Below are 27,642 nucleotides of genomic sequence, written 5' to 3'. Positions count from 1 at the left end.
ATGTACAGAAAAAGATAATTAGATATACACACTAAACTATTACCTTATGGGTGAGAATGCTGTGAGGGAAGAATTTTCTATTTACTTTTGCTTTCATAAAGTTTGAACTTTTTATAACGAGCATTTTTCTTCATAATTTAAAAATGAATAAAAACAACAAAAAAGAAAGTAATTTTTAAACACTGCTTTATAGGATGTTAATTTTGCCTTTGAGGAGAAAATATACATGGTCAGGATTACAAATTCTAGAATTCTTGACCCACCACCTACAATTTGCACAGATCTTCCCTCTTTACATCCCTAGACCCCAGGTCCTGGAAGGAGATAAATGCCTGGAGGACAGAAGCAGGCAAAAAAAACACTTTACTAGCTTGGGTTTTCACCTCAAACTTCAGTGTAGTCACCTGATAGGTTAGACTAAAGACTCCTCAGTGGCCTAGGACAGAAGCTTCTTTCTCTGAGGCCTACATTCAGGAGATCTAGCCACTATTTGGAAACCCTGGTGGTGTAGTGGTTAAGAGCTATGGCTGCTAACCCAAGATCAACAGTTTGAATCCACCAGGCGCTCCCTCCATGAAAACCATATGGGGCAGCTGTACCCTGTCCTGTGGGGTCACTCTGAGTTGGAGTTGATTCCATAGAAACAGGTTTGGTTTTATTGGTTTTGAACCACTCTTCAGTCAGAAGACACAGGCAAGGAAATACAAACCCAAGGATAACCATAACCACACCTAAGGTGAGACCGTTTTTACGGTGATCAACTTATCCCAGTTTGCCTGGGATATTCCTTGTTTTAGTACTGAAAGCCCCTGGGAAACTCCTCAGTTCTGAGCAAACCAGGACAGTTGGTCACCCTAAATTTAAAAAAAAGAGCCTTCCACGTAGATTCAACAGCTTTTAACCTCTTCTTCATACCAACAGTTCCACACAGCTTTTAACCCCTTCATATCAACAATTTCACACACCACTGTGACCCAATATTTCCCTGGATCAAAGTTTTTATTCATATCCTAATTTTAAGATTTTGGCCGTATCTAGATTTTCTATCACTCATACTATTGTATATTTAGATGTTTCTTCAAATTAACTCACTTTTTCTTTGTTATATTTATTTTAAAAATATATGTATTTTTAAGTGTTATCTACCAAATGTTATTTTAACAGAAAACTTCCTATCACTATCATAAATGGAAAAACAGTGCCACATGCCACAAATAAGCATATATTAGGTATATACAGTATTAATATTACCCAGGGGTAGTACCTCTTTCAACGAAGCTGCCTCAGGAAAGTTTACCTCAGGAATGTCTGGAGGTTAAGAAGCTTGGTGCTCCTCCTAGAGGTTAGACTGTGTGGGGAACAACCCCCTCACATGGTGATTTTCTTTCGGCTCTCTCTATAGGTTAACACTGTCTGTGATTTTCTTTCGGCTCTTTCTATAGGTTAACACTGCCCTGTGATTTTCTTTCAGCTCCCTCTAGGGGTTCGAGCATGGAGTTAGCATTCAACAAAATTTTACTGAGTGACTATTATATTTCAGTGGTGCAAACGGTTAATGCATTCAGGTGCTAATTGAAACGGTCATTGAAGTCAGCCAGAGGTGCCTCAGAAAAAAGGCCTGGCCATCAACTTCCAAAAAAATCAGCCATTGAAAACCCTCTGGAGCACAGTTCTACTCTGACACACACGGGGTAGCCAGGGGTCAGAGTCAGCTCGACAACAACTGGACTGACTGGATTATATTTCAGATACAATGCTAGCTGCTGAGGGTACAGAGAAATGGGGAATATTTGGTGTTATAATTGAGCACAATCCCTGGTGGCGTAGTGGTGAAGAGCTCAGCTGCTAACCAAAAGGTAAGCAGTTCTAATCCACCAGGCACTCCTTGGAAACCCTGTGGGGCAGCTCTACTCTGTCCTATAGGGTCGCTATCAGTCAGAATAATTGAACAAGGGGTGGGAAAGAAGGGGAAGGAGGAAATTATAGAAGATGGTGGATACAGACTATACTGCTTATCTCCATTTCCTCCGCCCTTGGTTATTCGAACCGCTGCATTCCAGCTTCTGCCCCTTCCACCTCATTAAAAGTCTCCAGGAGACTTAACAGACCCAACAGGAAATTTTCAGCCTTTTTCGCCTTCATTGTAGACCACGCCCTCCATAGCTCCACTGATATTATTCACTGCTTTCTCCAGGGTTTTCTCCTACTGTTCTTGCCACCCCATCTCTTCTTCAATCTGCCTCTTATATGTTGATGCTTCTCAGGATTTTGTCCCTAACTCTCTTATCCACACAAACTCCCTGTTTTGGTCTATACCCATAACTTCCAACTTCTACCTACATAAGCTAAAGACTCCCAAATCCTGAAAGACCAGACGTGGCCTGTTTCCCATTCCAGCCTTATTTCCCATTTTAGCCAATTACTTGCACTTCCGTGATAGCACCATGGTCTCTCGCCTGGATCCTATTTTCCTCTGTCTGACTCCCACCCCCACCCCAAGTTTGTTCTTTAAGATTCAGCTTCAGTGTTCTCTCTTCTGAAAAGCATTCCAGAACCATAATCCAAGCTATGTTGGGTGCTCTTCTTTTGTGCTCCCCAACACAATGAATAATCAGTGCTTGCAATGGTCGGTGTACTTCTGTTTATTTCACTAGGTTGGGCCCCTGGAAAGCACAATCTGCATTTGCAGTTCCCGGCTCAATAAATATTTGTTAAAGTGATGAATATCAGAAATTCCTGAGCTGTGAACAGTTAAACATAGTGAAAAAGGGGCTTGGGAGTAGTGGTTGGAGTGCGCGCGAGCCACGGATGTTTAAAACTTGAGAATTCGGAAGAGGCAGCCAGGACTGGCAAGGCTAGAGGGGCACACAGGGTTGGAACCAAGAAGATGGCTGGGGCTGGGGATGCAGCCAAGGTTGTGGCTGGCAGGGTCAGAAATTGGTTTACATACAGGGGAAATGAGCAATTATATTGAGGATAAAGGGAGCCAGGTTTCTCACTGTCAGGGAATGGAGTTACAAATATGGGTAGGGTGAAGGCTGGAATGAACCCTGTGGTGTTGAACCGGAATCGGAGGTACTAAACACACAAATTTTAATATAGATAAAGATACAGATCTGTGTGTATATACATATACATTTGTATGGTGTATATATTTTCTCCGTGCTCTGAGAAAGCCTTTAAACAATGATGTCTCAGTACCGATGATCACACCTAGTCCCCAGATCCTGGTTTTTAAATACCAGTCTTCATTGGAAGGAATCAAGGCTCCTTAGAGAAATGACTGATCCCAGAACTGGTGCAAGGAAAGTATGAGTGTGGGACATCTCATGCCAGGAAGTTAAAAACTGCTCAGAAAACTATAAGGATTTGTCAAAAGGATATAGAAACCAGCTTGAAGGGGCTCCCACTGTCTAAATCTGGGACAATTTGAATATCAAAATAATCGTGGTAATGGATGAAAACCCACCTATTAACATAGGAATCTGAGTCCACACAGATGCAAAGAAATAAATATATGATAAAAATGGTGAAACGGGGAAGTTCTTCCTTACAGTAGAATGTCAACTTATAAACATAGAAGGAATGATGGAGTTAATCACTAGGTAGCCATCACACCATCAGGCAAGAAAGATCACGGGGCACTAAAACTAGTGGGTAAAAGTTTGATGAGGAAGCAGGATATTTATATAGTCTCAAATATATTCATACAAAATAATTAATTTCTAAGGGAAAAACAGCAGAGAAACACAGTAGACACCACCTTAACCAAGGGATCAAGGTTACCGGTACCAGTGATACGATAAAGTGACATCATGTCCCTCCTGAAATGATACACTGAGAACACAGCATCAGTTCTTTGGTATTTCTGCCCAAAACACATAACCTGAACTTAATCCTGAGGAAACATCTGACAAACCAAAATTGAGGGACATTTTTCAAAATAACTGGCCAGTACCTATCAAAAATATGAAGGTCACAAAAGACTAGGTAAGATCCTTAACTTCCAGATTGAAGGATACCGAAGACACCTAACAACTAAGTATAATACATAACCCTGAATCAAATCCTACACCACAAGAAAAAAAAAATTTTTTTTCCTTTTGCTAAAAGAGCTTTATTGGGATAGGAAAAATGTGAATGCGGTCCACAGGTTAGTTGGCAGTTTTGTATCAAAGTTAATTTCCTGATTTTGGTAGGCACAAATGCTTTGCAATCGGCTACTAACCTAAAGGTTAATGGTTCAAACCCATCCAGCCGCTCTTTGGAAGAAAGGCCTGGCAAATTGCTTCCATAAAGATTATAGCCAAGAAAATCCTGTGGAACAGTTCTACTCCATAACACGTAGGGTGGCCATGAGTCGGAATCAACGTAACAGTAACGGGGGTTTTTTGTTGTTGTTGTAGTTTTGTTTTTTTTGTTGTGGTTGGGTATTTTGTTGGTGTTGTAGTTTAATATGATTAAGTAAGAATGTCCTTGTCTTTAGGAAGTTTACACTGAAGCACTTAGGGGTAATGGGGCATCATGTCTGAAACTTACTCTCAGAGAGTTGAGGAAAAAATATATGTATGCATATAGATAGATATAGAGAGAGAATGATAAAGTAAATATGCTCAAGTATTAACAATTGGGGAACCTGGATGAAGGATATACAGGCGTTCTTTGTGTTATTCTTGCAACTTTTCTCTCAGTTTGAAACTATTACAAGATGAAAAGTATTTTAAAATAAAATCACTAGTATATATTTTTAAAACAGAAAATAAAATGGAGTGTTTAGAAACTGAGGCATGCATAAAAGGCTTTGATTTTTTGACAGGTACTCCCTCTTGTTCAAAAAACAATTTATAGTGGTTTATAAATAGGTAAAAAAAAAAAAAGTTAAAATCAAGTAAGAAGTATGTGTGAGCTTGATCAGAACCTTCTAAATTGTCAGATTCTACAAAATGCTCTTGAAAATTTGACAGATTATGTGAAGAGGTTTCTCTTTGTTTTTGGAAACAGCCCAAACTTCAATACAGCTATTAGTTCTTTTATGTTCCTGATATTCTTTTATTCAAAACTTGACCTGCAATTAGACACAGAGCATGAAACATTGGGATATGGAAGCAGAAAATAATTATCAGTAAGAATAAAAGAGAATTTTAAAAAATTTACAAAATTTTATGCATGTATACATACTTTATTAAATTTGCATTCTAAGATATACATAAGGCCAGCATTTCATAAAACTTTCTATTATTCCAAAAGCAGTTATTGAAACAGTGATTATATGTCAGTCAAGCAAAAACAGTATCTATAGGATTTTCTCATATCAGCTCTTATACTCGTTTTCAAATAGAAGCCTGAAATATGTGATATAATATTAGAATAGGAAGAAAGTATTTTCCTTTATAACAATGATCACTGTTCAAATATTAGACTTCATATAAAAATAAAGGGGTACTGTCAGCAAAGGTCGTCTGAGAATGAGCGTATCTTTTATTTACTTCAGAACAATCCCTGCACAAACTAGTCGATTTAAACAGTAAAAACGAACATTGGTTTAAACACTAAAGCAAATCATCTTCTGTCCTAGGTCTCATACCACCTGGACAGTTTCATTCTCCTGCCCCAATTCTACCCCCTACCCCCGAATTACTACAATTTCAAAAATGAATTTAACTAACATTACATTTTAAAGGTTATTTCTTAACAGTCCTAAATTAGAGCCCAAAAATGATGGCCAAAAGTGTCCCTTTGAGGCAAAGAAGACAGTAGAGTGAAGGTGGATAAATATTCTACAAGATGAAACCATCTCTTCTTACAGGCGGAAACAGCTTAACGTGGTTCTTAGACAAATCAATACACTGAATACCATCAGAGTAATTTTTCTTTAAAATGGCATACCAGGGGACAATCTTCATAATAAACACGTTTGTTAGGTTTGAAGGACTATGGACTTTGCACAGATAAAAGCAATACAAGAAAGCAAGCCATGAATGGCCACCACGGCAGTTACCACACGTTAAGAGAAAGAACACGTCTGATGCTGTAACAGAACTACTGCGAGCTAAGTGATACTCTCCTATAACTGAAAGAGACTAGGTCTCCCTTCAGGCCATACAACAGTGCCAGTCCGTGAGTACCTTCAAAGCACATCATCTTCCTTTAAAATTCAATGATCTTTGCCTTCAAAAGATACAAATGCAGTGGTTTTTGATTCTTACAATCATTTAAGAATGGATGATGAGCCTAGCAGGAAAATTTGCATATTAAATACAGACAATCCAACCATGACAGCTCAACATTAAGAAAAAAATCTATCACCACAGGCATTTTGAGACAATTATAAATAATAAATAACGATAAATTACAGGCAGGCTTTTTTAATAGCTCAGTCATGATTTTCCTCTTTTAAAACTTAAGTAATTTATGATAACCTCAGACTTACGTACAACATTCATAGCTCAAACCAAAAACCCCAAACCTGCTGCCGTTGAGTCAATTCCAATTCATGGTAACCCTACAGGACGGGGTAGAACTGCCCCACAGGGTTTCCAAGGCTGTAATCTTTACAGAAGCAGATCACCAGGTCTTTTCTCCCACAGAGCGGCTGGTGGGTTTGAACTGCCAACCTTTTGATTGGCAGCTGAGTGCTTTAACTGCTGCACCACCAAGGGCTCCTTGTTCATAGTTCAAACAGCTTCTTAAAAGCAGAATGCACAAAACGTTGAAATTTTTGAGCTCGTAAAAGACTCCTCCTACATATTAAATGGCCCCAACCATCAGGCAGCAGGTGCAAGAACTGGACTTCCATTCTGATGGCAATGCAATAACCAAAGCACAGTCAGAGCAGCACCAATCACCACACGACAAAACAAGCGAGTCCAATGACAAAAAGTAAACCGAAAAAGCAGCAATCGAAACAGCATGTGGCAATCACACACAGAAAGCCCCCCTTTCCACCCTACCTTATGATACACATCCCTTACAGCATGACAGTGCACCCAAAGGCACCTATGGCCTCATACCACCACCTGAGACACCGACAGCTCCGTGTAGGCTTTTCTACACAGTGGTTTGGGTGTAAATAACATTATTCATTCATTTGTAGATGTTCCACACATCTGGTCAAGGCAGGAATTTCTTCTCCTTGATAACACCACCTAGAAATATTAACAATATTTTACATATTCCTCAGGGCAACAGGTTGGGGGAGAAAAGTATCAACTGTGGTAGCTAAGTCATAAGAATCTGTGGTGACTACTCCAGGCAGCCTGTACGTCCATTTACATTCACAACGCTAAAATCAATCCTCGCTTCAGACACTTCAACGGCAAAGAAGCAACGTGAATAGTAATGAAAGCGACTATGCGTTTCTTCCCCTCTGTGAGAAATGGCAAGTAAGCAGCTCAAACGGGAAAGGGAAACGAAATAATGTACTTTAAGCTGATGCAGAAAAAGAAAAAGCCTAATATAATCAAAAGCAAGTCTTCTAATTATTGTGAATTAAACAGACTTGATACGATGTAGTCGACAGAGAACAACAAAAAAAATCTCTCAAGCAAGAGAATTTCTGATCAACTCCACCTGTCATATCACTGCTGGGAAAAAGAACCACGATCAAAAATATGTCTCAGTACTTTCCTTAAACTTATAGGCTCTAAAATAGGTGCCCTCGAGGCCCCAAGGAAAAAAAAAAAAAGCAGACTCTAAGCAATCAAAAATGAGTATTTGAGATTTGTCACTAAATCCAAAGGGAGATCAGCAAAAACAGACATTAGTAAGGTCAATACACTTGCAGAATTGGACTTTAGAGAAAAGATGCCGAGAGAGAGCGGCATCCACCCAAACAGTTTAATAAAGCTGTAAAACTTTAATCCTCATTCGGGATCAAAGCTCTCTGTGTTTCTCAGTAAATGTGCTCTATAGGAAACAGCAGTTACAACGCTGAATCAGAAATGGTTAAGTCACTTGGGTGAGAGATCATCCATCAAGATGAACGAGGAGCATGAATTGGAGCATGCTACTGAAGACTCTGCGGGAGTGCTGCCTTTAGCCAGGGAGTCTGAGGACAAGGCACTGCTGCTACTACTGCCATCCAAAATATCTGAACTGAGGACAAAGCAAAAAGAATGATAAGCAAATGCATCAGGGTAAACATCACATGCCATGACATAATTTCGAGAACTCACAAATCAGTAGAGCATTTGTAAATAATAAAAAGCATCAAAGCAACAGCAATGAACTACATAATGGACTACATTTAGATACCTGCAAAATGATAAATCCAAAGTAAGACTTTCAACGTCCTGTATCATTTGAGTGCTCTTCAGGAGGCACCAGAATGTCCAAATTACATTAAGCATTCCTCTGGATATGGCATGGTTCTCGTGATAGAGTTCCCGTCCCTTGAGCTCAGGAGATTTCTAGCTTTATGGTTTATTTCTTCTTACCTTCCCACCGGGCTTACAGTCAGAAGAACGGTTACTTATTGGGGTACCTTGGCCTGTCTGAAGTAGTCTATCAAGCATACTGCTTCATAGTTCCCCCACTCTAAAACAAAGTCATTCAACTGCCCTACATTTTACTACTTCCCAACTCCCAAGAGGCCTTCAACAGAAACATTTTACTTTTTGTTTTCCCCTCCAATTACATGCCTTACAGATTCTTTTCATTTCATGAATTTCTTACACTGTTTCCTTTCCTTTCGCCTTCAAAACCCAAAGACCCCCTGTTCTCTCTAAAGAACGTTTTTCTTTGATCTCCTCAGTTACCATCCAGGAAGCTTCTAAAACAAACACTCTACACCCATGGTCCCAATACATCATCTTCCACTGCCTTTTTAATCCTGACAACTGGCTTCTGCTTCTATTCTTGCACTAAAACTCCTGACCTGGGCATCAAGATATATCTATATGCCAGCCCAGGGATAACTTATCCATCAGCCCCGGCCCTCACTGCTTCCAACAATCAATCTGGCCTCCCTCATAAACCGGCTTCACATTTCAGCATGGAATAAGAGCCTTCACAATTTGGCATCGACTTGCCTTTCTGGTTTTGATTCCCACCAACCCAATATATAAGCTCTATGTTCTACATTTTGCCCAAGCTCACTCATTCTTTTATTCTGATATTTATTGTGTGTCTGCCAAGTGCAGGAATCATGCTAGATATTAGAAATACAATGGTGTGTAAGACAGACACGGTCCCTGCCCTCACTGAATTTACGGTACAGCACAAGAGACACATTTAAAAAATCATCTTGCTAATAAACATGCACTTATAAGTTGTGAGAAAAGTAATGAAGAAAAGATACAAGGGGTGATGAAAGTACATCACGTGGGTGACCTGATGTTAGCTGGAAGAACAGGGAAAGGCTCCCCAGAAATGGTATTTGAGCCACAATCTGAAGATGAATAGGCATTAAGGTAAGGTGCAGGAGGCAGCAAGGGTAGTTCTAGGAAACCAAAGCTGGCGAGTGTGGCTGTAGTACAGACAGGAAGTGAAACATGGTGAGAGAGAAAGTTACGAGGCAGTAGGCAGTTTTAGGATTTACACAGCCATATATTTTTTTTTTTGAAAAGGAAAATGCATAGAATTAGAGAAGGAGTCATGAGTAAGGGAATACAGGTTATAGTTTCAGCTTGGTCACTAGCTCCTTTGCAAAAGTGCGTTCTGGTCTAAGATGCTCTGAGTTATGTGTCTTAAATATTATCATTTTAATGAATTTCCAAGTGAATTTATTTCCAGTGCTAAGTAACTTAGGGTACATTTCAAAGTTTCTGGACCCTATACCACCCTTGATGAAACAAAACTTTTTTTTTCCTCTCCCTGCATCTCTGCTCTTCTCTTTTTCTTCAAAATGTCTTTTCTTCCTATTGCCTGTGCATTTTTTTTTAAGGTGGGGGCAGACTATAAATAGTCTTTGGAAAAATCAAAATAAAACTGGAACCAGTATATTCTACAGTAATCTTACTGGCAGCTCACTGCCGTCAACTACATCATTAATAACACCACTTTTAAGTAAGACGTTTGGAAAATTTAGCTGGCTCTGATATTTGTTTCGACCAAATGGCAAAATGAGTCTAAACTAGAAATTATTCACACCACTGAAAGAAAGTTGCACAGATAATCTAAGACATTGGAAAATCAAAAGACCTTTAGATTTGCCTTTGGAACATATGTGATTTTTCCTCCTGTAGCCTTCTGCCTAGACTAATATTAAAACGAATTTACTTTCCTAAAGCACATACTGGCTGGGTGGCAGCAGGACATGATCTGGGCTGCTTGGCAGGAAGAAAGGTGCTTAGATGAAAATTTGGCCACCGAGTAGATAATCTGAATATATTAATAAAGAACTTCTTATTCTGACCACCAAACTTATGGTGAACTCTGGGTTAAAAGATGCCGTTTGTAATAAGACCTCTTATGCTTAGGTGAATCCTGTATTCACTCAAAAACACAGAACATGATTCATGCGATGAAACCTGCCTTCTAACACACTTGATTACCTTATGAGAAATAAGCTACCGGAGAAGTTACCAAGAAGATTAGGAAAAAAAAAATGAACCTGGACATTTTATTGCATATAGTTTCAAGAAGTTCTTCTCTATGATTAAATATAAGCATATATATTTTTGTTCATTAACAGAAAAAAATAGCATACTTACACTGAGTCTCCACTGCAGTTTTGATTCCAAACTTGGTAAACTTTAAAGCAGACATTTTCACTATACTAGCTTAGTATAATGATTTTAGAAACTTCAAAGGGTAAACCCTGTCTCCTCTTCTTCTTTGTGGGGATGGGGCAAGGAACAAACTACAACTATTTAAATCACCTGATTATTTTTTCTGCTCACTAAGAGGTAATATAAAAACGGTTTCCTTAGTTTCATTATCAAGTAGACTGATATCCTTGGCAATAGAAACTAGAAGGCAGCTGGTTCCTGTTTCTGGCCCTATTTCTAAGAATACGGATACATAATCAACGAAAATGTATTAAAGACATAGAAAAAAAGTTTCTGCAAAAGATCCAACTTTTACATAAGAGGAATAACTCATTTTAAATTTCTTATTATAGACATAAATCTCAGCAATATTAGTACACAGGGCATTCCAAGTCTTACGGCAATTTTAAGCTTTAATAATCTGAGACGTACAGATGCTACAAACTTAAAAAAAATCATTTGAAAGTTTAAGTTGTAAATTTCTTTTGACACTTAAGTTTTGAGAATTTTGAATAATAATTTTCAAAAAAATTTGGGGGTAAAATACAAATAACAAAAAATTTGCCATTTTAACCATTTTTAAATGTATAATTCAGGGACGTTAATTAGAGTCACCATGTTGTGCAACCAGCACCATTATCTATTTCCAAAAGTTTTTCATCACCCCAAACAGAAATTCAGTGCCCCTTAAGCAATAACTCCTTATTCTCCACTGACTGCCCCAAGGTCCTGGTAACCACTAATAAAACTTGTCTCTATTCATATAATTTGCCTATTTTAGCTATTTCATATAAGTGGGGTCATACAATTTTTGTCCTTTTGGGTCTGCTTATTTCACTTAACATAATGTTTTCAAGGTTTGCCCATGTTGTGGCATATATCGGAACTAAATTTCTCTTTATGGCTGAATAATATTTCATGGTATGTATATACCACGTTTTATTTATCCATTCATCTGTCGATGGACACTTGGGTTATTTTCACTTTTTGGCTATAGTGCTGCTATGAACATTCATGTACTCGTATTCATTTGAGTACCTGTTTTCAATTCTTTTCGGTATATGCCTAGGAGTGGAATTGCTGGATTATATGGCAATCCTATGTTTAACATTTGAGGAACTGCCAAATTTTTCTCCACAGCGGCTGCACCATTTCCCCACCAGCAATGTACGAGAGTTCCAATTTTTCCAAATCCTCCTCAACACTTATTTTTCATTTTCCTGATAATACCCATCCTAAGTTTTTTTTTAACAAGTATGAAGTGGTATCTCATTGTGGTTTTGATTAGCTTTTTCCCAATGATTAATGATGTTGAGCATCTTTTCATGTGTTTATTAACCATTTGTATATCTTCTTTGGAGAAATGGCTTTTTAAGTCCTTTGCCCATTTCTTAATTGGGTTGTTTGTCTTTTTGTTGTTGAGTTGCATGAATTCTCTCTATATATTGGATATTAAATTCTTATCAGATATATAGTTATCAATTTTTTTCCATTCTTTAGGTTGTCTTGAATAATAACCTTTTAGTTTTAATTTATTTCGATTCCTCTGATTGAAGACAGCAAATATTAAAATGAAAATTAAAATTAAATGCTTATTCAAAAATCACAAAACTAAGTATAAAGAAATCTAAGTAATTAAACTTTAATGATACATTTTGTAAGTCGATAGAATCTGAACAAAAACTCTGGTGGCACAGTGATTAAGCTTTCAACTGCTAACCAAAAGGTTGGCAGTTCAAGCCCACCAGGTGCTCCTTGGGAGAAAGACGTGGCAGTCTGCTTCCATAAAGATTACAGCCTTGGAAACCCTATGGGGCAGTTCTACTCTGTTCTATAGGATTGGTATGAGTCAGACTGACTCAACGGCAAAGAGTATAGCATCTGAACATCTGCCCTAAGACTACTGGGACATCTGTATTTTCACTCAAAACAGATCTGATAGGAATTTAAAGTGTGGCTAGCCTTTAATAAGACTAAAATCTACAAATACAATTAAGGATATTCAAAATTAAAAAATCGAATAGCGAAAAGACTATAGGTTCTCAAAGACTGACTAAATAAATATGGATAAGAATCTAAAGATCCAATACCCTTCAACTAAATTTGACCAATAATGGTTATCATATGAAGTATTTAATTTAGGAAAATACTAAAATTATTTCTAGTATTTCTGGGTCTATGATTTGCTTTAAAATTCTCCCAGAGGAAGAGAAGGAAATAGATCAAACAAGATTGGTTGTGTGTTGATAGCTGCTGAAGGTGGGTGATGGGTACATGGGAGTTCATTACGCCAATCTCTCTACATAGGTTTTAAAATTTCCATTAGAAAAGGTTAAGAAAGAAAAACAACTCCTTTTTTAATGTATTCCTTGATCCATGTCTTGGCTTGTTAGTACTGTATGAGCGGCTGTGAATAAAATAAATCTTCTAATTTGAGGCAACAGTTTTTTGTGTTTGAGGATCAAAATTTTCCTCCATCACCAACGTCAATGTTCCCAGAGTAACTATAGCCACTCATCGGTCTAAGGATTATGTGAGTACTGGAATCAGAAACAGTAGTCCCACCATAGCCGCCGTCACAGACAGCTTAGGTCACGCTGCTCAGAGGAATACAAGTCTGAACAAAGGGAAAGTACCCTTGGTAAATACTGTACCTTCTTTCCTTTCTTATTCACTCGAACCTATTTTATGGCATCCTAGACAGTCTAAGACAACACAAAAAGAAAAATCACCTCACCCTGTATAATGTTGGCAAAATGCTTTCATAACTTTTACCTAACTTGGTTAGTAACTAGGCAAGCCAACCTATTTATAGCTACATGCCTATATCAAAAAACACTTTACCATAACAGTGATAGGCAGTTTCAACTAAGTATACAGTTTCATCCACTAGTCCCCTTGACAAGCTTCAGAAGTTTCTCTCTGCAATCAGCTACATACCTGGAAAGGCACTCTGTACCAAAATTAGCACACTGAGCTACCAAGGACAGACAGAGACGAGAGGGTAAAGAGATCGTGGGGCTGAAAATAGACAGAACAATCTAAAAGGCATCTGTTCCAAGGTTAGAATAGTACTGATCAACATGCTTAATAAACAAGAATAACTTGTGACTTCTTGATCAACTACAAGTACAGATTATTTCACACAAAACAATGAATGAGTGACTGGGGAAGAAGGAATTGTCAATTGAATTCTTACCCCCTTAAAGTGGCCTACACACTTCTTTCATTTAGAGGGTACCATCCTTTTATTTTTTTAAATGAGTGCCTTCGTGGGCTTTAAAAAAACTCTCACTGTAAAACTTAGGGAACAAAAAAGTTGTGAAAGGCAGTACACAATTGCATCTAGAACATGGGTACTCGGTGAGTGGGTTTCAAAGTAACAGCTGGTCACTGCCGCTACCTCGTCCCTTTCCTTCTAACTTATCAGCATCTAAGGGCTCAGCTTCAGGGATAGGAAGAGAAGTTAACTATCATAAAAACATGGAAGGTCCTTAAGTTAGAGACCTAAACTAGGATGACTAAGACTAAAAAAGGATTTATGTGAATAGGGCACAAGAATCAGAAAGTGTTACTAGAAAAATGCAACCACAAAATGTAGAATACCCCCAAATTTTGTAACAGTTAAGGCTACTTAGAGAATACCATGCTCAAATGAATGCTGGCATTCTCTGCTAGGTTAAAAGGATATAATACAAAATGCAGGCAGAGCACCTACAATCAATCCACATTACCCACAACAACCCAGAAACTTTCTCACACCATCCAGCTGTTGACCCTGTACCAGACCTTTAGCATCTCTTGAGAGGCTGGCCTAATAGGAGTTAGGAATGAAAGTAAAAGGTACCAAAAAGATATATACACTTCCAAAGGAAGTACTCATGACTTCTAAATTATCTGCTTTTTCACATTTTCCACACCTCAACGGAGATTTCCCCTCCATTACTACAGATGAAAAGTTGAATATGTTTTTTTTTTAATTATCTCAGCATATGCTTGATGTGGCTCTTTTTAAATGGATCATATCCTAATACCCTTTTGATTTTATTTCATTGTTTACCATGAGCTGAGATCAGACAACTGGGCAGCATCAGAAGACAGCATGTTGGTAGTGCCTTGGAAGAGTCTCTTGGGCTGGCTTTCTGTCTCCATTTCACCTAAACAGAGAGGGACGATGCTGATGTAAAATAATTTCACAAATACAGGCTTGGTGCTAAAATGCAGTGAGTGACCTTTGTATAATAGCTTTTATACGAAGCTTATAATACTTCTTTGAGCTGTTACATAAAAGCTATTCTTTTTCCATGTGCTTTAAGAAATACACTACTGCATAACCTCAATCAAAAAGTCATCAGCCCTAAAAAAAAATTTTTATATGTAGCATGCTATGGATATATTCCGGGCTCAAGCATAACTGCAATTATGAGGATGACACAGGACCGGGCAGTTGTTTCCTTTCTGTTGTACATAGGGTTGCTATGAGTCGGAACCAACTTGACGACACCTAATAACATGGATATATTCATGTTCTTTGGAAACCCTGGTGGTGTAGTGGTTAAGCGCTATGGCTGCTAACCAAGAGGTCGGCAGTTTGAATCCACCAGGCGCTCCTTGGAAACCCTGTGGGGGCAGTTCTACCCTGTCCTGTAGGGTCGCTATGAGTCGGAATCAACTCAACGGCAGTGGGTTATTCATGTTCTTTCACAGTAGAACACAGATTGCATCATACAAAATGAATGAAGACTAACCACAGTAGCAAATAAAGTATTTGCAAATAGCTGATGCTCACAGTGAAAAATAATTTATGGGAGATGACTAGCAAAGACGATTGATTTTGTATATTTTCATATTTAAACATTTCCTGAGTAAAAGTTAAATAGGTTATTTTTATTATTTTTTTAAAAGTCTGATAAGCAGTATATAAATAAAAGGTTGCTTTAGACTTTTTTGTGAAAATGAAGATAAAAAATATTTTTGAAAGCACACGCTAATTGAAAGTAATTATTAATCAATCTGCAAAACTGACATTTTATTGGCTACCGCAGTGCCTATAGCTTTTCTCAGAACTGGTCATAGAAAGCCACTGCACCAATAGGAATAAGGTTAACATTTTGCCACCAGGAGTACAAACACTGACAACCGTAGGTTAGAAAGAAAAAGCCCCTTTCAAAATAAGCTATGATTTGAATTAAAACATGCACACATCTTGGTTTTGAAGCTTTTTTATCTGATCTTTAAAATGGAATGTGAAAGACAATTTAATTCATGAGCCTATCTACATTCCAGTAGGAAATTAGTAACTCTGAACTTAAAACTTTACACGATTCTTATGATGAAAAAAGAATAAGCAAGAACAAGTGCAACATTCAGTTTTTCCATATTATTAATTAACTCATATTATTTTTCCTCTGCAGCTATTATGAAAAGTCCTGAAAGTCAGAAGTGGCCATATTTTTATTTGCTTTTGCCATGCTGTGACACATAGCTTTTAAAAGCTGCTGCCGGGCTTTCAAACTCCACCTCATTAGCAAAAGACTTTAGCCCTTTGAGCAAAGAACTTCTCCATCTGCTGGTATACTCTGGAATTGCTATGAAACCAAACCACCATACGGATTCTACCAACTTACTTCCTGCAACAAATTTAATAACAATAATCGTTTTTATTTTCAAGTGTGATTTTCACATAATAGCTCCTGAGACGGTCCTTAAAAGGACTGTAAATATTGCCTTGCAACACATTTTAAGGAAAAATACTTTTATTCATAAAATAAAATTTATTCACTGAATACTAATAACGTCACCATCAGGATTCACTTTCTAGAGCACACCATTTTCAGTTTTAAGTTGTCTGAAATACAGCACGCTTTTTTAATCTGTATATGATGCTATCACTGGCAAGTTTTAACCAAAGCCACAAGTACCCATTCACCTGACATTAGGAGAGTTGGTTTGTTTACTGCCCCCGAAAGTGATCTTCACAAAGTAACCACTTAGGGAACTGCTTTTTAAAGTCATTGTTGAAAGTCTTGTATAAAATGACATCCAATACTTGCAATTGTGTGGTCATATTCTCAGGAATAATGACTAAACCCGTGCTAACTTTCTTTGCCTTTTTTTTAAAACAGATTCTATCAGGTGCCTTCTGTAAGCATGTAAAACTACCATTGATTGAGATTATTCTAGTTTACTGCTTTGTGGTTCAAAATAAGGTAATTAAGAGAGCACCTTGTTGTATCAAAAACACTATAGAAACTTGACTATCAGGCAATTCCCTCTTTGCCGAGGAGTAATTTGGTGGTGGGGGGCGTGAGCCTCAATGCGATGTGAGCATATAGCATGGTTATAGAGCTATTTGCTATGACAGGAGTGCATACTTCTGTAGCATAGCAACTACGCATTTCTTTCACATTTGAATCGCTGAAACTGGCAATATTTTGGGAATATATGCTGCTAATATGAATTTTGAATAAGATTCAGTTATGAAGTATAAAAATGATATTAAAAAAAACCAAACCCATTGCTGTCGAGTTGATTCCAACTCACAGCACGACCATATATAGTATCAAATAACCAATTTACAAAATATAGAATTGGTAAAGCATACATTCACATTCAGAAAACAAGGAAGGTGTGTGTTGAACTACTTTCAGACAGGAATTCTAGTTTTTAATTCAAGCTTGACTTGGTTTAATATCAGCAGTGTGAAGCATACCTTTTCTTTTAAGAGGACCAAGGACACTGGGTCTAATGCACTTGACTGGACTTTGACTCCGCCTGCTGAAATGAATAAATGAACAGGATGACTTGAAGTACTTCCAAGATGGGAGACAAACAGTGTTAACAGCCCACCAAATAAATAAATAAAGATAAACTAATAGACAAATAAATGAGTCTGACACTCATGTAGGGAGAAAAGAAAAATGCTTGTGTTGTAAGTTAAGTAACTGAAATGTTAATACATGATGTGACCTGGTACACGGCGATTGGGAATAACATGGCACTTTAGGCAATTTATTTTAGCCATAATGAAACAAAATGCCCACGACAGTTTTAAAAAGTGATACCTAATTGGAATTTTATTTGGATTTTGACTGAGAAATGATCTTAAAAAAAGCTCCTAATCCTTAATAAGGATAAATTATTGTGTGTGTGTGTGTGTGTGTGTATGCGTGCATGCACATGCCCGCAAGTTTCCCTCTGAATATACAGACAGCAGGTATATGAATGTTCACTGTGAAATTCTTTTGGTTTTGCTGTATGTTTGAAAATTTCCATAATAAAATGTTGGAGAAAAAATTAATCCAGAGACAAATTAAATGAGCGGCACTTAAACTACATTTAGAATTCCGGTTCACATACCTCGAAAATCGTCTTGGACTAGGAACAGGACTTGGCGGTAATCCACTGCTACTCACAAACATTTGTAAGGATGGTGAAAAACACTGGTAGAAAAAAATATTTAATATTAAAATCTTTCTATTGCTCCAGTTTTTACAAGGTTCTTTTCAAAATGACGGAAACCCTGGTGGCATAGTGGTTAAGTGCTACGGCTGTTAACCAAAAGGTCAGCAGTTCGAATCTGCCAGGCACTCCTTGGAAACTATATGGGGCAGTTCTACTCTGTCTTATAGGGTCGCTATGAGTCGGAATCGACGCAACGGCAATGGGTTTTTTTGGTTTTCAAAATGACAGAGACGAAGTACTGAGAACTGCTTATGAGCTGTCTTATATTTTTTCAAATTATTATCAGAGATTTTCATTAATGTTCTTTTAAGTAATTGAATTCCTCATAAGTGAGGTAATGTGTGTGTGTGTGTGTGTTTAAGAAAGAAAACAACTAAGTGTGTGAAAAAGAGTTACTATCTTGTCCGTGATCCTACCTTTCCAAACCCTCTGGTGGGTGATGGTGCTGGAGAAACTGGAATGAAGTCAATTCTCTTGGGAGAATATAATTTCTCCGACTTCTCGAAATCACTATCACTCTGTAAACATAAAGTGTTATCTCCTCATAACAGCAACACATAGACATTTTTAGAGCAGAAATGTATAGACTAAAAAGTGGCACTCTACTATTCTGCTGGAAAAGCAGAGATCAAAAACGAATACAAATTTGGAAGCAGGAGGTACAGAAGGATATGGAAAAATTAAGGAGGCCAATGAACAACATAGAGGTTTCCAGAAAATAAAAAAGCAAGCAGACACGGGAAAACTTTACCAGGCTCAAGCTCTCATCCCATGATTGGCTTATCTGCATTGCTGTTTGCACTTCCCTAAAACAAACAAAATGAAATGCTATCAGTTCTTACAAACAAGACACTGAGGCTCTCTATGTTCCGTTCTCGTGAGGCACTAACCTTTCATGTGCGGTCTCCCTGTTCACCACCTCCACCCCATCTTCCTGCAAAGACAACAACATGTAGCTGAAAACAAAATATTTATCCACGCACTTCTCTACTGAAAATAAAATTAAAAGGTTTTTCTACCTCATTTGACATTAAGGCAATACAGCAGAACTAACATTCTAAGATTGCCACCCATGTCACATTTGTATTTTATCTGCAAACCCAAGAACTGTAATCTGTCTACAACTAACCAGAGTTGCCACCTGACTCATTTCTAGTATCTAAACCTTCCAAATGAAAATAAAATCAATACGTAAAATCCAGAAAATGGTTAGATCTGAGCTAGTAAGTAAAAGTTACCCTTTTGATTTGATGCAGTCTGCTACTAGGAATACGACTGGGTGAGGATGACAGCAACTGGAAGAAAAAAGTAAACATTTACTATTTTCTGAATCACAAAGCAACAGTCTGGTGTCAGTACTGGTGTACAATCAATTCCTAGATGTTTTCACATTCTTCTTAGAAATGTAGCTCTCTAAGTCGTTGAACAGTAATGCACTACAGGCAATACATTCATTTAGTCTTCAGAAAGTACACCAGGTGTCCAACCTCAGAGCACCATCTGTCGCTAGACAGACACTGACTATAGCACTTTTCCCAAATGAATGCAGAGCTGTGTACATTCACGTAAAAAGATTCCCGGTCTTGGAAATATCCATTACCCCACTTGTCTAAAATAAGGAGCTACATAAGAAGGGAAAGTAAAAAACCTGATTTTTATTACCAACACTCCAGTGGTGGAAAATAGACTAATTAGTACAGTATAATGTTTTGTCTAGGATTAATGTTCACCTCAAACACCTTAAAATTGCAATAAAGAGACTTTGCTTATATAATCTAAAGCCATTCTAAAATTTGGTCGCTGTTACCACCACAACTCTTACTGGTTAAAAAGAAAACCAGTGCAAGGGCAAGGAGTACCTTTAAAATCACCGTTGTTTTCCTTTAGATCATCATTTTTAAAGACTAATTTTTAAAATAATTTTTTAGAAATGGTCAAATTGTATCCCTTCAAAACAATCACAATCTGATCACAAAAATATAAGGTATAATTCCTATCAACAGATTTTCCAAACCAAACCCACTGCTGTCGAGGTGATTCTGACTCATAGTGACCCTGTAAGGGCAGAGTAGAACTCCTCAATGGTTTTCCGAGGTTGTAAATCCTTACAGAAGCAGACTGCCACATCTTTCCCCCAAGGAGCAGCTGGTGGGTTGGAACTGTCAACCTTTCATTTAGCAGCTGAGCACTTTAACCACTGTGCCACCAGGGCTCCTTTCAACAGTTTGTACAGGGTTCTAATAGCCAGAATGGCAACAACTACGATTTATTCCCTAATGAGATACAAATTAGTTTGTAATACTATAAAATCAGATAAGCAACTATCCAGTTGCAAAGCCAAAACCAAACCTGTTGTCGTCAAGTCGATTCCGACTCATGTTACAAGAGATACTATTCTATTAAAACTTTCTTGGACACAGATGTAATAAGTAGTATAAAATGGTAATAAACTGCTAAGTTTTTTAGGTCAAATCTAATTCAGGTAAAAAAAAATTTTAAGTTATCCACTAAAATATGATTTTACCTCAGGAGATACCCCTTCATTACCTACTCCTTTTACTTTTCCCTCTCCTAGGCTTTGAAAAGGGAAACTAGCAGTGAAAACCTTTTAAAAAGTCTTTTTTTTTTCATTACAAAAGCAATACATGTTGATTGGTAACCCCTTAATGAGGTCATTTGGAAAATGGTAAGCCACTAGGGAAGTAAATAAGGCAGGGAGCTCCATAACAGGAGGGTGTGGGAGAAAGCATCTATGTGTCAAGCTCACAGAGAACAAAAGGAACCCAAAAGGAACCCAGAAGGCAGCAAAATAATCAGGAGAGCCAAAGTAAGGACTGCCAAACACTGATGGCAGAGAAATTCAGAAACTTAGATTCTATATCTACATGATACACAATTTGTCAATTTTTCACAAAACCAGAAAGAGCAGAGAAGGACAGAGAGCAGCAAAGCTGTGCCTAATACCAGAAGCAAGAGAGTGACGGACACAGGCTGAAAAACTGCCAAAGAACTTCGAGGAGGTGCCGGTTAATGGTGTTGAGTAAAGCAAAGAGCTCAAGTGGGATAAGAAATGAGGCCCCTGACACTGGCAATTAGGTGGCCATTGGGGACTTTGGCAAGAACAGTCTTTTAATGGAGTTGTGGTAGGAGTAGGGAGATTACGAATCAGCTGACTAGTTAGTTGGTAAGAAACTAGGAGACGAGGAATTAAAGGCAGCTGAGTTTAGCAGAGGGGAAGGAAAAAACGGAAGTAGAGAACTATGGAAAGAAAAAGGTTTTCTGAATGTTAGATGTGTGAGCTGAGAGAAGGTGGGAGGAACAGAGGCAGCAAGGTAGGGAGGAGATATGAGACGGAACAACGTGACAGGAGAGTCAGAAAGCAGATGCGCCTTTAGGGGCACAGCACCATGAGTGAAAGTTGAGACATTTTAAGGAGAAGAAAGCTAAAGTTTATGCAAGATAGGTGTCTGTCTTCTCTGTAGGGTGAGCAGCAGGGGTCATCTGGTGAAAGTGAAAGGTGGTAAGATAGAAAGCTTGCCAAGTTAAAAAAAATTTAGATTGTTGCTCTAGACAACAGCATGGGGCCAGTGCACCTTGAACCTCACGTGCCCCTCCAAAAATGCATCTTCTTCCCCTTCAAGCTGCCAATTTCTCTTGATTTCCCTACTCTGAATAAAGGCAACATCATTCCCCTGGGCACCAAGAACTTACATTTCAGCCACTTTGAGTCCTCCTTCTCCCTGCCCTGACGTCTAATCAGCTGTCGAATCTGCGTGTCTTTTTCATCTGCCCCCTCCTTTCCATCTCAACTGCCATCATCTGACTTTTTGCAGATTACTATGGGACACAGATAGGTGCATCAAGATTTATACGTACACTGTGATCCAATGTATACAAATGATTGTGGTTAGTTGCTTTCAAGTTGTTTCTGACACATGGCGACTCCATGTGCGCAGTGTAGAACAGCTCCACAGCGTTTTCAAGGCTGTGACCTTTTGGAAATCAATCGCCAAGCCTTTCTTTCGACACATATCCGGGTAAGTTCAAATTGCCAGCCTTTCAGATAGTAGTTGAGTGCTTAAGCATTTGCGCCACCCAGGGACTCATATACAAATGATAGAAGTACTCAAAAGGGTGCTGTGGAAGGCTTCCCGAAGGAAATAAAAGGATAAAACTGAGTTTTGAAGGTTTCAAACAGCTAGAAAGGGGAATGGGATGGGATGGGGTGAAGGCAAGCATAAGGGTTAACACAGAGCAGGGAATTAACACAGCCCCTTCAGAAAACGAGGTATTTTAGTGCACCCAGAACAGAGTATTTGTGAGGGAGCAGTGAGAGATGAACCTAGACTCAAGTTGATAAGAACCTTCCACATCTTACAAATGCGGAAAGTGAAGTGTAGAGAGACAGTTTTGCCCTTCTCTGCGATGCTATTGATATTAGACATATAGGTGTGTAACACTTAAAAACATTTTTTCCTATATATGGCAAAAATAGTTACATGTTCTAGTATTCTCAGGGAAGGAGGTGAAGTAAGTGAATCAAACCACCAGATAACTAACATTTTTATGTATTTTTAGTTACTTCAACTGGAAATTTTTCTACAATGTGTTACATTTTTCCCTTTCTTAAACAGATTATACCACATAGGATGGCATGGAAGATCTCTATTCTAATTCCAGCTCTGCCATTTACTAATCGTGTGACTTCGAGCAAGCCACTTATATCGTCTGAGTCCTAGCTGCTGTTCCTTTCAAATAAGAAAAGTATCTTTTGCCCTGCCTTCTTCATAGGGGTTGTTATGAGAAGTAAATGTGTGAAGGTACTGCAATGTGAAAAATACCATACAAGTGTAGGTATTACAATAATTTAAGATGAGGTTAATGACCCAGGTCTCCTGAAGACTGTAAATTATTATGCTGTTCTATGCCAGTGACAGGAGCCCTGGTGGTGCAGTGGTTAAGTGCTTGGCTTCTAACCAAAAGGTTGGTGGCTTGAACCCACCAGCTCTTCAGTGGGAGAAAGATGTGGCAGTCTGCTTCTGTAAAGATTTCAGCCTTGGAAACCCTATGGGGCAGTTCTACTCTGTCCTATAGGGTCGCTATAAGTTGGAATGGACTCGACAACAAGAGTTTGGTTTGGTTTGGGGCTCTCAGCTACAATTAGAAGTTAATACTGACTTGCTTCACAACCATATGCAAGTGCTGACAAATAACAATTAACAATTTTTAAAAACACAAAGTCCCACAGCAAAACAAAAAAAAAAATTTTTTTGAACCAGGTCACCTTTTTCACCAAAAGCTGAAAATGGCCACAGTGTAAGCAGTAAATGAGATAGATAAATCTTTTCTTTTCTTAAACAATTATGCACAGCACACAATTTTAAGAAATAATTATTTGAAGTGTTTTACACCTACCCAAACCACTTAGATACTTCTATACTTACTGAGCTGTGATGGCTCATAATGGTTGTACTATTTCTCCGAGTTCTAAATGTATATGGTTGAAAAACCTCTGAAAGGTCACTGAAAAATAAAAATTAAATTGTTAATGTCTTCTCATTTAAGATATTTGTCAACTATATTAACACCCATTCTCTAGCTAACAACTCAATGGCTCCTCCTTTCGTACAATGCACAAACTACTCACCCTTCTCTTCACAGGCTTTCCAACTGGTGTGCCGTGGATTACAGGTTTGCCAAGATACTGATCTCCTCAGGGGGGTGGGGGGGACACCCGCAGGGAGAGGTATGGGGCGGAGCTCTAGATTAGTTGCCTCCAGCTGCCCCTGGTCAGAGCTCACACCCCTAAACCGGTTCTCACCAGACATGGGCAGCCTCGTCTGTTTACCCCACAGGACCTACAAGTACTATCTTTTTCTGTGTGTGCTGTGATGTGAGACTCCTAGCAGCACATCTCCCACTGCTGCCCTGAACATGTTCTACCTTTGAAGTCCGCCACTCAATGGAATAAACATACCTGAGGTTTTGCTCATGGTGCTCCTTCTGCCTCGGCTGCCTTCCCTCCTAGCGCCATCTGTCAAAACCCTTGCTCTCCTTCAACACTCACCTCAAATGCCATGTCCTCCATAATACCTTTTTGCATCCCACGAACCTAACGCAATCTTTCAACCCAGCAGCACTGTGGGGGATGAGATGCTTCCTGAGACACCTACCAAACTTTACCTTTTACCAAAGAAAAGTGGGTGTGTGTCTTAAAGCCCTTAGTACACAGGCGTTTTGCTCAACTTTGTATAAGGACCCTGCAGTGCCTAGCAGAGTGCCATGTCCGTGATAAGCATTCAAATGGATTTCCAGAAGTGAACCAGATCGGGCTTCAAAGCACCATTGAGATCACCTAACTTAGCTCTCCTGATGTTTAAATGAGAAAAGAGACTCAGAAAGGTTAAGTGATTCATTCATGATCGTAGCTAGTTAGTGAGAAAATTGGGATGAGGTCTGGCCTCTGTCACATTATGCTATCTTCAAGTAATTATTTAAATCATCATTCAAAAAAACAGTATATTTTTAGAATTACCTAAACTCAGGTCAACAGGGTCCCCCAAGTGCCTAACAATCACTTGCTTGCCAGATTTAAAAGCACAACCAAAAAAGATAATTTTATTCCTATGTTGTTGTTAGGTGCCGTTGAGTCAGTTCCAACTCACAGCAACCCTACAGGATAGAGTAGAACTGCCCCACAGAACTTCCAAGGAGCGGCTGGTGGATTTGAACTGCCGACCTTTTGGTTAGCAGCGGAACTCTTAGCCACTATGCCACCAGTGCTATAGTATCAAAAATAAATGTAGTCTTAGGAAAAAAAAAAAAGTCAATCATTTCTTCAGTTTCAAAATGGTATTCAATAAAATAAAAAAAATCTGTTTTTTCCCCAAAATATAGATTTTATAATTAGTTCACTACCAAGGATTGCTTCTTTCCTTGCCTTCACTGTGCCTGATTAATGTTTTTCGCTAATTCTATTCCCATCCCTTTTTTTGGACTAATTCCATTTCTACAGGGTCTCCCAAACTGTCCCTCTACCTAAGATGAATAGTCTACTTATACAACTGACATACAATAGGCTCAGGAGGTGAGCCCACCTAACCTTAATCATCGCGAGATTCTACCTTAAAATAGACCCGCTGATGACTTATTCTCAGGCATACACAAGACCCTGCCACTAAAAATCAAGGGTCGATTATTTCCATCGTTTTCCAAAACCTGTGTTTTCACTGACCTAAGCTACATGCCTTATTTCTAATTTTTATTCACTAAAATGCATTTCAGGACATTTTAGAATCTGAAAACAGAACAAATCCAAATCATTTAATATGACAAGAATGCATCATTTCACGAAAAGTTATTAGATAAACTGTGATTTATTAAAGTAAATCTCTGTGAAGGCCAGGGTTCCTAGACTAAGCTTAGAAATAGCAGCTCTAAGGGACAGGTGTCAAGTTGCAAATCTAGTTCCAGGGGCTTCAGTCTGATGTTCGGTGGTTAAATTAGGCAGGACAAGCAACCTGTCAGAAGAGCCAGAAGCTTTCTGGAGTTCCTTTTAGAGTGGGACAACAAAGCCTCAGGTAGAGGGTCCTTTTCCCCCTACACTGCCCAGTCTAGGGTCAAACTTTTACTCTACCTTGGGACCCAAGTCACTGTGAAGCAAACAAGTCCCCACCCTCACAGATGGGAGAACCCAAATGTGCTCCAACTCTCACTTTAGGGGAGGAAGGCTGCTTACCCGGAGCCACGGAGCCCCCAAACCCCTTATTCCATCATCCCCAACCCTGCTCACCTGAGCCCATGGATCAGGGGAGCGCTGTTGGATCTCCTCAGGGTGCCCCCATCAGATGTGTCAGGCTCAAAGTCCAGCTCCATTTTCTCCTGAGCCATGTCCAGAACTTGCAGGCAGGCACAGCAGACAGTGCTCAGCTCCTGGTACTTAGCTGTGAACTCCCAAGACTCTCACTGCAGGACTGAGCTGCTGGGGACTAGCAGCTGGGGGCGGGGGCTAAGGGGCGGAGGCTTAGGGGCGGGGGCTGGGGGCGGAGAAAAGTAGGAAAGGAGGAGGAGGAAGACAGGAGGATGGTGAGGGAGCTGAAGGAGGATGGAACTTGAAGGAAGAGGATGGAGCAGAAAAGCGGGGGAGGAGGAGAATGGAGGGAAGAGAGGGTTGGTGGGAGGACCAGAAGGATGGAGGGAGGAGAGAAAAGAAAAAGAGGGAGAGAGGGAAAAAGGAGAGATGGAAAAGGAGGAAGGCAGAGGGGGAAAGGAAGAGGAAAATGGGAGGAAGAAGAAAAAGGGAAGAAAGGAGGAGGAGAAGGAGGGAGGAAGGAGGACAACGGGGTAGGAAAGGAGGAGTAGGTGTGGGGAAGAGGATAGAGGAAGGAGGAGCAGGAGAGAGGGAGAAGGAGGGGGAGGAAACTAGGCAGCTGTGGAACTCATGCTGCTATATTGCTGGCCGTCAACCTCAAGTGGGGCCCGGGTACACGCGCCGCGGCTGCCCTGACAGCGCTAACACCGAGTTGCTGGCAGTCAGGAAGGGCCCGGCCCGGCCGGGCAGCCCCGGTGGCTCCAGCCCCCCATGCTCCGGGACCCGGTCCTGCCCCCCATGCTCTGGGTCCCGGTCCCGGAGGCTTCTCAGCTTGGGATGAGTGCTTCTTCCCTCCCTCCGCCCTCTCGTCTCGAGGACAGATGGGGGTTCTGCCCCTCAGCCGCCCCCGCAGTGCCTCCTTTTCCTCTCTCGAGTTCTAATGGCCCCAGGGAACCTGTTGGGTCCAAGACCAAAATCTACAACCTGCGGCCTCCCATGCTTCGGAGGCGGGAGCCTCCCTCAGGCCGCGGGTCTTCCGCGTCCCGGCACCCATTGGTTCCTGCGCACGCGCGCGGCAGCCGCGCCAATGGACCCGCGGGCACAGAGCATGCGTGCGAGCCCCGCCCCGCAAAACTCTCGCAAAGGGGAGGAGCGTTTCCAGGGGGGCCGGAGCCTTCCTCGACGTCATTGGCCCGAGGACCTTGGCGCTCGATTTCGAAAAGAGCCAATAGGTTGGAGAACTGCAGCATCATCTTTCAGGAGTTTGGTCCAATATTGACAGCAAATAGAGACACGTGGAATTTCCACGGTTTTTCGCTCCCCATCTGCATGCTATGACCTCTGTAACTTCATAGCTAATTCCCGCTAATTTCTTAAACTCTTCTATTTTATTGGTCTTTGTCTGGCGGGGCTGATTCCTTTTTCAGATCGTCCATGTGAATGCCCTAGACAAAAGGGAAGTGTAAAAAGAAAAAAAAATTGAGTAAAAGTAAGGCGAATCTAATGAAAGTCCATTCAGCTAGTGAGAAGCACTCATCTCCATATTATAAACAACGTTTACTTCAACGATATTACGAATATCCAAAAAGTTCTGGAGAACAAGTAGCAGAACCAGAAATATCTTCTTTTTTTCTAGGATTTATGGAGACCCTAACAATC

The 27,642-nt window shown here is 39.6% G+C and overlaps 1 protein-coding gene across 4 annotated transcripts; it reads right to left on the bottom strand.

Annotated features, from left to right (window-relative positions):
• Nucleotides 1–5,178: 5,178 nt before the first annotated feature.
• On the bottom strand, nucleotides 5,179–27,034 carry PABIR2 (PABIR family member 2). Of its 4 annotated transcripts, none has more exons than XM_049872486.1 (10): nucleotides 25,966–27,034; nucleotides 23,618–23,696; nucleotides 19,412–19,468; nucleotides 19,064–19,107; nucleotides 18,925–18,979; nucleotides 18,590–18,691; nucleotides 18,069–18,151; nucleotides 17,422–17,486; nucleotides 14,770–14,866; nucleotides 5,179–8,094 (listed from the first exon to the last, which is right to left on the bottom strand). In XM_049872486.1, the coding sequence occupies exons 1-10, from the start codon at nucleotides 26,061–26,063 to the stop codon at nucleotides 7,950–7,952; spliced, it is 825 nt and encodes a 274-aa protein (XP_049728443.1). In that variant the 5' UTR covers nucleotides 26,064–27,034; the 3' UTR covers nucleotides 5,179–7,949. The 4 variants fall into 4 exon arrangements, with proteins under 4 accessions (XP_049728443.1, XP_049728445.1, XP_049728444.1 ...); XM_049872488.1 differs by having other exon boundaries at nucleotides 5,179–7,145; XM_049872487.1 differs by having other exon boundaries at nucleotides 17,422–17,483.
• Between the last annotated feature and the right edge of the window lie 608 nt (nucleotides 27,035–27,642).

This window comes from Elephas maximus, chromosome X (assembly GCF_024166365.1).
Source record: "Elephas maximus indicus isolate mEleMax1 chromosome X, mEleMax1 primary haplotype, whole genome shotgun sequence".
Lineage (NCBI taxonomy): Eukaryota > Metazoa > Chordata > Mammalia > Proboscidea > Elephantidae > Elephas > Elephas maximus.
Note: the sequence above shows the minus strand (reverse complement) of the source record. Positions and strands in the feature narration are given on the sequence as shown.

Coding starts and splice junctions, on each gene's coding strand:
- PABIR2 (XM_049872486.1), bottom strand. CDS start 26,063: ATGGCTCAGGAGAAAATGGAGCTGGACTTTGAGCCTGACACATCTGAT. Junction 17,487..18,068: donor AGTCCAAGACGATTTTCGAG/GTATGTGAACCG, acceptor TATTCATTTCAG/CAGGCGGAGTCAAAGTCCAG. Junction 8,095..14,769: donor TTGTCTGATCTCAGCTCATG/GTAAACAATGAA, acceptor CTTTGTCCTCAG/TTCAGATATTTTGGATGGCA.